At 47.0% G+C, this 13,913-nt stretch overlaps 1 protein-coding gene across 4 annotated transcripts in view; it reads left to right on the top strand.

Annotated features, from left to right (window-relative positions):
- INTS9 (integrator complex subunit 9) overlaps nt 1-13,665 on the top strand; it is a 104,998-nt gene extending 91,333 nt beyond the window's left edge. For 2 of the 4 annotated variants that reach the window (XM_014843334.3, XM_070505133.1), the window contains 6 exons: nt 148-319; nt 3,482-3,606; nt 5,673-5,840; nt 9,438-9,536; nt 10,758-10,895; nt 12,925-13,665. In XM_014843334.3, coding sequence (XP_014698820.1) covers nt 148-319; nt 3,482-3,606; nt 5,673-5,840; nt 9,438-9,536; nt 10,758-10,895; nt 12,925-13,101 — 879 coding nt within the window. In that variant the 3' untranslated portion in view covers nt 13,102-13,665. Of the gene's footprint in view, nt 1-147; nt 320-3,481; nt 3,607-5,672; nt 5,841-9,437; nt 9,537-10,757; nt 10,905-12,924 lie in introns of all 4 variants that reach the window. The other 2 variants (XM_014843333.3, XM_070505132.1) reach the window with 1 other exon arrangement.
- The last annotated feature ends 248 nt before the right edge of the window (nt 13,666-13,913 follow it).

The raw sequence follows: 13,913 nt of genomic DNA on the forward strand, positions 1-13,913 counted from the left end.
TTGTAGGTAAAAAATCGGGATCTTTGTCTAATTTTAGTAAGATTTGTCTGTATTTTTAATTTCGTTCTGCTCCCCCTCCCGTGCTGTGATCCTCCTTCCGCCTAGGCGGGCTCACATCTCTTTGTGTGCTTTTCACATGTGTTCTAGCTCATTCAGACCAACAAGCTGAGGCACTACCCCAGCATCCATGGAGACTTCAGCAACGACTTCAGGCAGCCGTGTGTGGTGTTCACCGGGCACCCTTCCCTCCGGTTTGGGGACGTGGTTCATTTCATGGAGCTCTGGGGAAAATCTAGTCTCAACACTGTCATATTCACAGGTATGTAAACACACAAACAGAACCCTGCCCCTTCCACCGGGACCTTCCCCGAATGCACTGACCAGGTGGAGACCCAGGGAAGAATCTGACAGGAAGGCATGAATGTGAACCCTCTTCTATCGTAAATACCAAAGGATAAAGAAACCACAAGGTTAAGAGAGGAAAGCAAAATGTGCCGTGAGACAACTGAGTACTGGAGAAAGCTTTTACAGCTGATCCTGTAGCTTTCCCTGAGGCGGGTCTCTGCCGAGCTGCTTTGGATAGGGTTTGCGAGCTCTTGCAAGAACCGCGGTGATGCTAGTACCGGTCTTGTTCACCCCCTTCAGGAATTATTTACTGAGATGGATCTTTCTCCTTCGGTTGTAGTTTACTCTGGCTTGCAGCTTTTCTTCTGGACATGAACCCCTCAGAGTAAAACAGATCCTTTAAGGAGGTTAAGGAGGGGTTTTACTGAATCACTGTATTATTTTATCAATTTAAGGTCTTCATTCAGCCTTGGGGTTTGGCAACCTTATGGGCAATGAAGTGGAAAACCTTGATCTAAAATCTGGTCCAATTTCCTGTAACCTAAGTGAAGTTACTCACCTCTCTGAGCCTCACTTTCCTCATGGGAAAGTGGGATAATTAACGGCTCCTCCTTGGACAGCTCTGTGCATTTAGCGACATAAGAAAGCACTTCGTACAGTGCCTGGCACATAAAGGCTATTGAGAAAGTATCAGTTAACTTCTTAGAGTTGTCTAATTACTTTTAAGACTCAAGGAAAGGAGTAGAGCCTAGTTATGCCCAAAGTTCAGGGTCAGGAACACTGGGGCCTTTCCCTCTGCTCAGCCTGCTTGTGAGGAGTACCGGCGCCCTCCAGCCAGAGGCCACCAGGAACAACCAGCGGTGGAACAAAGTTGGGTTTATTGACTCAGTGCAGTGAGGGAGAACGCACACCATGGGGAAGCGTGAGGCACCTCAGAGCAGGTTAGAAAGAAATTCTTGTGGATTTGGGCTCCTGCTTGGTGATTTTGAGGTGGGTCCACAGATATGGGACGTTTCTCTGGATCGAGAACGGGCAGGGAGCAAGAATAGGTCTATGAGTGGGTAGCTTTTTTTTCTTTTTCTTTTTTTTTTGCTAAGCAATATTCACCCTAAGCTAACATCCACTGCCATCTTCCTCTTTTTTTTTGTCAGCCACCACCACAGCATGGCCACTGACAGACAAGTGGTGTAGGTAGCCTGAGAACTGAACCCAGGCTGCCGAAGTGGAGTACACCAAATTAAACCACTAGGCCACTGGGCCTTTGGGTATCTTTATCATTCTTATCTAGAAGGCAGGAAGAACAGAGCCAGGATAGGGTAATGTTTGCTTGTTTTGTGGTTTGGACAGTGTTGTGGTTTGGTGTTCAGGCATGATTACAGAGGGGCTTGTTTTAGTCTTGATCCATCATGGTCAGTGAGTGGCCTTATCTGATGTTGGTGTTCTGGGAAATTGTTTATATCCAACAGAAGAACACCATGGCCTAGCCATGAGCACCAGGCCAGCTCTTACTAACACCAAGGCCTAGAACAAAGTGCCAGGAGAGCTCAGAAAAGCATCTGTCAGGGGCTGCTCTTCTCTTTCCCAGGCCCCCTTTTGGGCAAAAGCAGAGGAAATTCGGCCACAAGACAATGCATGATACCCAGAACCTCACCATTGCCAAGTTTTGCTAAGCAGGAGATCGTCCAGAGAACATTGCCTGTAGTAGGACTAAGGGTGATCTCTCCTGTTCTTTCTGAGGAGATGTTGACTCTGATGTGACAGTGGGCCCAGTATTTACATAGGTACAGTAACAAGTGTTCGCTATGACATAAATTTTCCTTTAGCCAGCTAAGAAGAAATTGGGGGCTGTGTAATTGTCCATGGACAGATCTGGGTAATGAATTTAAATTTAAACTGGTTTATTGGGCTTCCAGAGCACAAGTCGTGTCATTTATGATGTCTGCTAGTGTCAGAGGTACGTTTGGGACCACTTTTTCCAATTGTATTACAACAGCTGTGAGAACTATGGCTCTCACAGGACACGTACAAAAGGAGTCAGTTAGCCCTCCCAGGCGGCTCGGGCTGGCCTCACTTGGGGGCTTCTGGGTGTTCTTCTTAGGGAAACAGGATCCACTGGAGGGGTGGTAATTTAAAAATCTGGAAGTTCTCTCAGTGATCCTGAAGACACCGGATAAGTTAGTGTGACAGGTGAGTGTCAGCCTGAGGGCTGTGAGAAGCTGGTGACCACGTGAGGGCACAGACCGTGCTGGGAGTCTAAGTATTGTTTTCTACACCAGCAGTGAGCCAGCTCTTTTGGCTCAAGGTGGGCAGCATCCTCCAGTGGAGAAAACAATCCCAGCCAAGTAGGCCCCAGTGAGGGCTCTTGAGAGAACAGACCGGCCGTCACGGCGAGGATGGTTCCCGATCGTGATGCGCTCGGCTTTGCTGAGAGGAGTATAACAGTCTCAGCAGAAGCATTTTGTTGACATGGGCTCAAGGTCCTTTTCTTTCTTCTCGGTGCATGCTGTCACACAGGTGACACGTGATTTGCCTCATACCGGGTGTTAACGTTGAGCGCTTGATTCGAGTGTCTCCCCCAGCTTTCTCCACACTGACAGAAGCCACTGTCTTTGTATTGAATCAGTATCTTGTGGGGGGGACACTTTGAGACTATGTACATATCCAATCTTCCCCAAATTTTTATCTAATGTTTTTAGCATCTATTGATAATTCTGGTCTAAATAAAGTATTACTCTGACAGTTGCCAAATGGCGATACATTTTCTTAATTTCATCATTTCTTTTACATTTCTTATTGGTTAGCATTTTGTTGCAAAGAAGAGCTTCCCCTTCTCCCTCATTTATTTACATATCCAATCTCATCCTTCTCTCTATGTTAAACCTCGAGCTCACACCCAGACCTCCAACTCCACATCCATCCTTAGCATTCATTCCAGCCTCTCCCTGTCCTTACTGTAACTAACTCATCTCTCCAACGATAGGGAACCTGGCTCCTGTCACCCTCAGTGCACTCACTCACTGGCTCACCCTCCCAGCCCTGCCAGCCATCTGCTTGGCCTTGACCACACCAGCCACCACCTCGCTTGGCAGCTCTCTGTTGCCGACATTTTAAATTTTCTTTTTTGTGCTCTCCTTAGAACCTGACTTCTCATACCTGGAAGCTCTGGCTCCCTACCAGCCCTTGGCCATGAAATGCATATACTGCCCCATTGATACACGACTGAATTTCATCCAGGTGTCAAAGCTGCTTAAAGAAGTACAGGTAAGAAGGGAAACGCTCGTGTCTTCCATGGTCCTGTCCCCTCTGCGTGTTTGTGTGTCTGTGGTGCGAGGGGGGTATCTAGCTTCATTTCTTGTCCTTACTTCTCAAGCATCTGCAGAGTACTGGGACGTGTGCTGGTTACCCTTTAGTCTTCAAAGTAGTGAAAGAAGTTTCCATTCTAAAGAAATCAAAAGTGGAAGGAAAAGAAAGCATAAACAGTCTATTATTTTTGATGAGGACCATCTGTGTCCAATTAAAAGCAAATTGCCCCACCACCATCCCCAAAAAAAGTCATTCTAGAAATATATTCATCAAGCTGAAAGACAGTTGAACTTAGCTGACACATGTATTGGGCCCTTGTTGCACGTGTGGGTTAGTCCCACAAACTGTCGTTTTGCCTTTTGTTAGAGATTTGTTTGGGTTTGCTTTTGTTTGTTAGTTTATTTTTCATTTTGCATTTTCTGCCATAGATAACGGGAAGATGCACTTGGGGTAAAGTGGTAGGAAAAGGAAGCATGTCTGCACAGAAGGAGAATGTGGAGGGAACGCAGGCAATAAAAACCACTGCCCTGGGCGCATTACCACTCGGGTGGCGTGTGTTGTGGCACTCAGGGGTGGGGGAGGCTGATGGGAATTGGCAAGGAAGAAGCTGAGCACAGGCCCGAGGAAGAGTTTGATTTCCCATCCCCTCAGTGTTTGCAGGACCTTACGTGAGTGCCGAGGTGCCCTACGCTTCTTGTCTCTTCACCTAGCCGTTTAGCGTGGGGTGATTAGCTCCCTTCATTTCTTGGCCTGGATCAGAAGTTCGCTTCCTCTTCACACAACCTTTGACCTCAGGATGAGAGGTGCTGACACAGAACTCTAAGGAAGGGTCACTAGAAACAGAGAAAGCTGGAGAACCTCAGGACTGCAGCGATAGTGGATTGTGGGGCTCACGTGCTTGCTGGCCCTGCGAAGAAAGAATGTGGGTTTTTTCTAGACACGATTAGAGCAGTTAACCAACTGTCGGCCTAGTGGGGTGATCTGATACCCCACTGTGTACACATCAACATGCTGAAAGAGACCATTAAGAGCTTCTTGTTTTCATTACTAATAACTTCACACCTCAGTCCCTACACCCGCAGTATACTCCTCAGGCCCCTGGCTTGTGTGCTAATATTGGAAACTGGAGGCCACCTGGTCCCCACTATAGGAGAGGAAAACCTGGGGGACGTCTTCAGGCTGTGACTGCAGCATGGGATGGCTTTGAGACAGTTATAAGATACTAGCCGGGCCAGGAAGAAGAACAAAGGCAGTTTGCAGAAGAGAGGAATTAGCCCTAAAGAACAAGTGCTGTTGGAATTGCTTCCAGGGACTCGAGGCTTGCTCCAAACTCAAGAGCAGTGACAATACAATGACCCTGTGGGCTGCCAGGAGCAGTGTGCAATTGGATGGTGTTTGTCGAAAGTAGACATTGGTTTACTAATTTTTTTCTCTGAAGACAACAAAAAGCGACTTTTTGCAAAAACAATTCTGTCTGATTCAGTCTGTCATACACACTTGAGTATGTGACCTAACCACCACCCACTGTAACACCAGTGGACCTGCAGAGAGATAGATACCAGAAAAAACCCAACCCCAGAACACCAAACTAGCACAAAAAGTCAGTTCCTGCTAATCAGCCAGTAGCTGTAGCAGTCGATGATGGTGTGGCAAGACGACTGTGCCCTCAGGGGGCTTAGAGACCAGTGGGGAGTAGACCCCCAGAAGTCACCATCAAAGCAACTTAAATATACTGAAAAAATAAAAACAAATGCAAACTGAGGCAGTAAATCCCTTGCTCGTCAACATGGCTGGCAGTTCAGGGGTTTGTCCTGAAATTTTTATTCTTCTTTCTCCCACTGCACTCATCTCTGCTCCCACTGGTTACTTGGATTTGAAAGGATGAGAGTTCAAAATGGCCTGAACGTGGTGAGCCTGAGCGTCCATGAAGATAAAGTTAGATAAGGAATGGGCTGCCTTTGGAAGAGGCTCCTCTCGTGTCTTCCTTCTCCCTTCACCCTGTCCCTGTCCTCTTGGCTCCTCAGCCCCTCCACGTGGTCTGTCCTGAGCAGTACACCCAGCCACCTCCAGCGCAGTCCCACAGGATGGACCTGATGATTGACTGCCAGCCGCCTGCCATGTCCTATCGGCGGGCCGAGGTCCTCGCCTTGCCCTTCAAGCGTCTGTTTGAAAAGATTGAAATCATGCCCGAGGTGAGCCATTCTCTTTCTCATGGGTAAACTTGGGTTTTCCACTTGAGTCTCTGGAAGAAGACCGTCTCAGAGGTGGCTTTCTTTTGGGTTTGTGTCAAATATGGATGAACCAAAGAACACAGACCCTTAAGCAAGTAACTGGGAAGACAGGTGGGGTTTTCAGAGCCTTCTCATTTTTCAAGTAACGAAGTAATAGCTGTTAACATCAGGACTGCTGGACTGCTGCCTATGTTAACACGTAGTGTGTGGTACAGGAGGCCACGGCCTTGGAGAACAGAAATGCTGATGCTCTGTCCGTAACCACTTTAGGGTTGTGGATTTTCTCATCCTTCCTGGACCTCATTTATGAGCAAGGGTCAAGTTTCACCAAATTCAGAGATAGATGGAAGAGATAAGAGTAACCAAAACTAAGGAATGTTAAACTGGATTACTATTAGTATGCGTATTGTACGTGTGGACAGTTGGGGCATATTGTGCATGAGTGACTGGTCAGCGGGTAAGGCAGCAAGAGTCAGATGGCCCAGCTCCCACAGTGACAGCATAGAAAACTCTGCAGGAAGCTACTTCTGGCTTCCTTTTGCCTCTTAATACAGCTTGAACATGTCCTCAAACTTTTTGGTCTCAAGACTTCTTGAAAATTAGAATTCCAAAGAACTTTTGTTTATGTGGGTTATATCTTTTGATATTTGCTATATTAGAAAGTAAAACTAAGACATTTTAAAAATATTTATTGGGGCTGGCCCCACGGACTAGTAGTTAAGTTTGGCATGTCTGATTCTGCGGCCCAGGTTCACTTCCCAGGTGCAGACCTACACCACTCATCAGCGGCCATGCTGTGGTGGCATCCTACACACAAAATAGAGGAAGACTGGCACAGATGTTAGCTCAGGGTGAATCTTCCTCAGCAAAAGAAAAAAAGATATATTAATTCATTTTTAAATAACAATATAAACTTGTTAGATGTTAACATAACTAAAATATCTTTTATGAAAAATGTTTCTAAAATAAAGAAGATAATGAGAAGAGGGGCCCTGTTTTATATTTGCAAATCTCTTTAATATCTGCCTGTGGAAGACAGCTAGACTCTCCTGTCTCCTTTTGCTTTCAGTCTGTTGTGATAATACATGTCATGTAGCCTCTAGAAAATTCCAGTGAACATTCGTGAGAGGATGAAAGTGAAAAGGGAAAAGGCAGATTATTAGGACAATCGTGGTGACCTCGATGTCCCTGCCCTGCACTGAGAGCCAGCGCTCCCGACAGCCTCTTGTGTGCTTAAGGCCCCTGACTTCTCTGCTTCTATTTTTATGGCTCTACCGTAAGATTCACTTTTCAATGAAAGTATATTTATTCATTGTAGAAAATTGGGAAAATAGAAAAAAAGGGATAAAGACAACAAAATCAGTCCTATTCCTAATATCAGAGATAACTGCTGTTCAGATTTTTGTGTGTTTGCCTGGTCTGCACGGTGTCTGAAGTTGGTCATACCTCATCTACTGTCTTAGTCTTGTAACAGTAAATAATTACATGATTAAAGATATTTTAAAAGCATCTTAATGGCTGTATAATGCTCTGTCATAAATGTATCATAATTTAACTGTCCCTTTATTGGTGGACATTATTTCTGCTTTTCTATATTATAAACGACACTTTCAGAAACATTCTTTTACGTAAATGAATGTAGAGACGGAATTAAAGTGCCATCTGGTTTTCCTAGGAAATGCACGTGGCAGATGAAAGGGTTAAAATCTGTTGCTGTCCTTTAGATTCTGCTGCTCTAAAGGATGCTTACTTCTCCCCCGGATGAAAGTATGTCCCCTGCAGCTTCCTTATACATCCTCCTCCTTTGTCCTCATAAGTGCAAAGAGGGAGATCTGATATGTCGGTCTCCGTGGGCCTGTTCTAATAGGAAAATGCTGTTTCCGCGGTGGCAAGTGGCTGCCTCCTCCCAGGGCTGTCTGGGCTGAGTTGTGGTTGTTGTAGGCTCTGGGTAGACTTCCCTGTAGCAGGGCTGCCGCTTCAGAGGGTCTCCTTAGAAACTGAATTCATTCACAGGACCGCCCAGGGAGAGACGCTCACCTGCTTGCCTCCCGTAATGCCGTCCCCAGACCTCCCAAGCCAATTCTTTGACTTTAAAGTTCTGCCAGGAACCTGACCTGTGGTGGGAATAATTGCAGTGAAGGAAGGAAAAGAATATTTATGGATGGGCATTGCCAGGAGACTGGAGCATACTGACATCTCCTCAGTGGGAACATTCCATGCTTATTCCATGTGTTTTCTTATTCGTGAATCAGTCTTCACATTCCATTTACCAGTCCTTTTAAATATCCTGAGCTGCTTCCTCCACCCATTTGTTATTGATCTTCATGTTTCGTAAATGGTTTCTTACATGTTTATTTACTTTTGTTTTTATGTAAAGGAGGCTTGGGTAGGTCGAGGTCTACATGTGTGTAAGAACAAGAGTCAACTAAACCCGAGTGTTAGGCTCCTCTTGAGATCACGCGTCACTGCCAGTAGCTGGGGGTGGGGGGGGGGCTCTGAAGTTGCACAGGAGAGAGGGTGCGCTTCAGCTCGGGTGTTAAGGAGAAGGATGGCCCCCAGGGAAAAGCTCTGTATCCCCTTGTTGGGAGAAGCCAGGCTCCCAGGAATTAGAGAGCTCATTCAATCCAAATGCTGCCTTTCTTGTCCGTCCTTCCTGACACTATCACCTGGAGAGGCGATGAGGATGAAGGCAGAGGCTGCACGAAAAGTCAGCACTTGGTATGTATTCTGAGTAAGGAGAAGCCCTAAGAGGTTTCTGAGAGCTACTATAAAAGAGTGTTCGAGTCGTCTGGAAGCCATCTGAGAGATGGGGATGAGGTTGTGTTGGTTCCGATGACGAGCCGTGGCAGGGTGTTGGCATTTCATCATTTGGGGATTGACTTGCAAAAGGGGTCAGCAGAGGGGTCAGCACCCTGGGGTCCCAGCATGCGCTGACACGTGCCTGTGCTGGATGCCTCTGCCAGAGAGTCTGGGGACGCTCCAGGAAAAGCCCCCAGGAGACACTGTATCTCAGAACTCGGGATCAGATTAGCTCTCTTCCTCTCCTCAGCCCAGTTCACCCGCCACCACCCCCTTTTCCTCTCTGTCTTCTCTTACCTCCTTTCTTTATTGAGATTGAGATAGACAGATATATATATTTATGTATGTGATACATTTTTGATTAAAAATTATTTAAATTCAATTTTTTTTAATTTTAAATTTATTTTAATTTATTTTAAAAAGACGGTAAAAGTTCTTTTTTCCTTAAAGTGATTTGGTCATTGTAAACTGTAATGATGTAAATAAAAATTCAAAAGAAAATAAAATGAACAAGGGTCATCACTAAAGGCTCAGCTTCATGACACTTGACGATGTGCCTTCTCACCTGGCTGGCGGCGCTGTGCGGTGCCTCGGGCGTCAGCTGAGCCCTGGGCATCACCGTCCATCCCTGCGCTCCACATGGAGGGTGGAGCTGCGCCCGGTGTGGCCTCCGAACCCTAACTTTGGATAGCACGGCTGCAGCACTCCCTCCCCCAGATTTGGAGTGTGTCTGGCTGAAACCCCCCTCTCTGCCTGCAGCTCGCAGACTCGCTGGTGCCCATGGAGATTAAGCCTGGCATTTCCTTGGCAACCGTCTCGGCTGTGCTGCACACCAAAGATAACAAGCACGTTCTTCAGGTATCGCAGGGGAGGAAGGGCTGGGCTGAAGCCGGGAGGAGCCTCTGGGGCCTGTGCAGACGGGCAACCCCGCCCCAGTCCCAGCATTCCAACCAGCCCCCAGGACGCTGCTTCCCAAACCAGCAAAAATTAGAGACCAGACTACTTCAGGGATTAGACTTGAAACAAAGAGGGCACTGCGTATAATTCTTCACTACTTCCTCCGCTGGCCACAGGCCTCGGAGGGATAAAAAGGAAGAGAAACTATTAGTCGTAGAGATGAGGCCACACATCATCCTGAGTGCTGTTCACAGCTCTGTGTCGGCATCACTTCGGGGCTCCTGTGAGCACATCGTTAACACTTACCGAGCACCCTGCAGTGCGCTCGGTAGGTGCTGGGGGAGACTTCAAAAGAGCAGGGGCAGCCCCTTCCCGAACGAGGCCTGGAAATATGGAAATATAACAAGGCCTGGAAATACAAATCGCAGCTGCATGAAGCGGTCAGGGCCCGAGGGCCTGGGCACCTGGAAACCGACTCCGTGCTGGGCAGATGGCACCTTTGCCCAGCGCTTCGTGCCTCCCAGTCGTGGTGAGCTTGCTGCCCGTGCTGTAGCTGTCTGGGCACTCGGCTCAGTCCCCCTTAGAAAGACTCCTTTCAGATTCGGACTTGGCTGCCTTTGTACCCTGCATCATCTGCTGAGAGCTGCTGCTTAAAGGGGGCTGGACGCCGGGCTGGGTCCTTCACAGGCGTTGTCTTGTTTAATCCTCACAAAATTCTCTTCTTATCACCATTTTATAGGCAGTTTCTCTGACCTTCATTTTCTTGAAGGTTCCAGAGCCAGAAGGAGTGTCCTTCACCACTCTGCTAATGCTAGCCCTGCAAGTGCCAGAAGTTTATTATTATAAGAATTTACTTAGAAAATATTGAATTGAATCGATTAAAAATTAAAATGGATCTTGAGAAAGGGAAGATACCTTTGCCAAATAAGATGTTGCTGCCGTGTGGATCGTTTAGCATCAGCTTGTTTGTGCTGTGAACTCCCGATGCCCCCCCCCCCCCCCCCCCCCCCACTGATAGAGACCCTGAAGGCAAATGCCTGCTGACTTTTACACCACAGATGACACAGGCCAGGCCCTGGGGCCTCCGTCAGGGAGGATAGATTCCTTCAGGCTCTCGTGTGGCCTGCACTGACCTCTGCTCTCCAGGTTCTGGATGACATCCATGTTCTCCTCCTGCTCTAGCCCCCGCCCAGGCCGGCCCCACCCACAAGTGGTAAGAAGAGAAAGCGGGCGAGCGAGGACATTCCAGACTGCAAAGTTTTGAAGCCTTTGCTGAGCGGCTCCATCCCGGTGGAGCAGTTTGTGCAGACCCTGGAGAAGGTGAGCGCAGTAAGTTTGCAGTCTCAGCTGCGTGGGAGCCATCCTTTCTGCTGCCCACTGTGGCCCCTGCTTCAAGGGATGTACGTTGCTGCTTTCTGCTTAGTCTCCACTGTCTCAGCCACTGTCCCTGAAGCATCTGCTTGGTCCAGGGTCACGCAGGGACAGAACCAGGGGAGAGTCAGAGTCGAGAAAGACATGCCCTCCTCCTCATGCATCTCCCAGGTACTTCTCTGGCAGCCCCTGCCTTCCCATCAAGGCCCAGAAGCTAGATGACCACCTCACTGAACCCCAATTCTTGTGAGAACTAGAGCTGGGAAAGGCCTTTCTTCAGAAACGTAGCTGTGACAGATTGGGCAGGGTGGGAAAGGCCAGGATGGAGAAGGGTCTGCCCTCTCTAGAGAGCGCCTCACCTTTCTGCAAGAAGACCCCTTGCTGTCAGAGAGCCAGCATGGCCATGTCTCAGAAGAGGAGAGTCTCAGGGCTGAGTGTCAAGACTGGGGGCAGTGTGGGCAGAGGGCATCAGTGTCGCCAGATCCCTGGGAATCCGAGAAGCACAACCAACAATTCCCAGATGGGGTGGGAGGAGAGAGAGGAAGTGGGCAGGGATCTTGGAGGACACTGGTCCTTCCCCGTCTCAACACCTGTCCCACACCCGTGTCCCTGAGGACTGCTCCTCCCAAGAAATAGATTTCTTGACTACAATTAAAAGGAAAAAAATTTAACCTTGCAGGTTTTTGTGATTTTGGCTTCAGTGCACATGACTTCATAGATCACTGTTTCAGCATTAGAATTATAGAATCCTTGATAGAAAGAAGAAGAAATTGGCTAAGGGTAATAATAGTCACGCTGCTTCTTGCAAGAAGAACTGCAGCTAACTCAGATAATTCCAGAAAGAGAGATTTTCTTCTGCTAAACTATTAGTTACTGCCTTTTGTCCAAGCTAAATAATTCAGTTGCTGAGTTCTTTCAAATCTTAAAGGCTGTCCCTTTATTAGGATTTGTTTTCTCCATTAGTCGTTTAATTTTCCCTGAAGGAAGGGCTTCAGCCAAGTTGCGCGGCTCTCCTAGCCCCTGGTACCGTGGAATGCTCCGTGGGAATTAACGTGGGGTACCCCACGTGATGTAAGCATGTCAGTAACTGCCTCCTCGTGAGCTTGCAGTGCCCCTGGCCCCTGTTGACAGGACGCAAGTTTTAAAACTTGAAACAACTTGCTTTCCCAGAAAGACCTTTACTTAGTTGTGCCTGGCTCATCCGGAATTGACCCCTAGGACTTGACCCTGACTATTCCCCTCTGCCATTTCTGCCTCATTGCCTTCTCCAGGAGGAATGTCAGTACCTTCCCCAAACTACACATGAGCTTTCTAGAACTAAGTGTGGCGCATCTCCTTAGGTCATGTTCTTTACCTATCTTGTGTCCCTTTCAGGCAAAGCAGTCTTCTTTCCATTTCTTTTCTTCTTTCTCAACTTTATGTCTGATGTGTAAGAAAATTCCATAATTTGCCTTAGAGATAGCTGGAGAAGTATTTGCCATGCTGCCTTATCTCCTTCTCCCTTCAGAGGGATTTGCCAAATCCAGGGTCAGTGGTATCTTGCTATGAGGAATGGCATTTTTCTGGGACAGGATGGAGCTTTTTCGCCAGGGATCACGGGCATGGTAAGGAGGCTGGTGATAGAACAGACCAGCATCCCAGACTCCTGAACCCAGGTGCTTGGATGTGCTCCTCAACTCACGAAAGCTTAAGCAGGTTGTAGAAATTCTGTCGTGTTTTGCATAAGATTTTGCATGTTTGGGGGCTTCTTTTAAAGTCTATGAAACTATGGATTCTATTGTTATAGTAGGTCCTGTGATTAGTCTGAAGGATTGTATTGAGGAGTGTAAAAAATGCCAGTTTCTAGAATGTTCAGTTTAGCCAAGTCTAGGAAGTGTCATTTTTAGAACTCAGTTGCTGAAGTATCCTCCTGCCTTTCAGTCAGCCCCTTGCTTTTCAGACTGCCCGTCATCCTCCTTTCTCTTGTCTTTTGGAGCAGCATGGCTTCAGTGATGTTAAGGTGGAAGACACAGCCAAGGGCCATATCGTCCTGCTACAGGAGGCTGAGACCCTCATCCAGATTGAGGAAGATTCAACCCACATCATTTGTGATAATGACGAGATGCTCAGGGTGCGGCTTCGGGACCTTGTCCTCAAATTTCTACAGAAGTTCTAAAGGGAACATCCAAGCCATTTCCACTTCCCTGAAATCCTACAGTCCCTCACCACGGCCGCCCAGCAGGAGCCAAGTGACGAGGCCATAAAAGTTTGGCCATGTCTTTGTGGTGTTCCCTGACTTAAGGAATAAAGAAGTGGCTCTTGAAGGACATTATCAGAAGTTACAGCCAGAATCTCCTGATATGGATTCCTAGAACTGTTTTAGGCAAGAACTTTCCTTTTAAACTTTAGACTCATTTTCTTCCCAATCCTGGCTCTCTTGGGTAAGCAGGACGGTAACGCAATGAGCTGAGGAGTGGCATATGGGTGACAGAAGCGGCTTTCCAGGAGGTTCATGGTGGAAGGGGAAGTAGAAAGATGACTGACTTGTCTTATGTGGCCTGTGTTTGATTTTCGTGATTTCACAGGGCTCGGGCGAGGGAACTAGTCTTTGATTTTATTTACTTGTCTACCGTGCTACACCTGATAAGAAAAATGGTCCCAAAAATTACTGAAGTGAACTCATCTATCTGTATTTTATATTGTGAGCCCGTTTTGTTAATAAAACTTATTTTTTATAGAAGTATCTGTGCTCTGTTGAACGTACAATTTATAAGTTGATTTAATATGTGAAAAAATATGAAAATATGTAGAACAGGATAAACTTAGAAAACACCATGGCAAATTTTAGTTTGGTGTATGCATTAAATCATTTAATCCAGCATTGTTTACAAAACTCAGGAATATTTTTCTTAAATTGTATGAAAAGGTGCTTAATTTTATCGGAGCTGTGTCTAAATGGAAAACACCAACACAGATTGACAACACCAG

The sequence above is a fragment of the Equus asinus genome, chromosome 3 (assembly GCF_041296235.1).
Source record: "Equus asinus isolate D_3611 breed Donkey chromosome 3, EquAss-T2T_v2, whole genome shotgun sequence".
In the NCBI taxonomy this organism is placed as follows: Eukaryota; Metazoa; Chordata; class Mammalia; order Perissodactyla; family Equidae; genus Equus; species Equus asinus.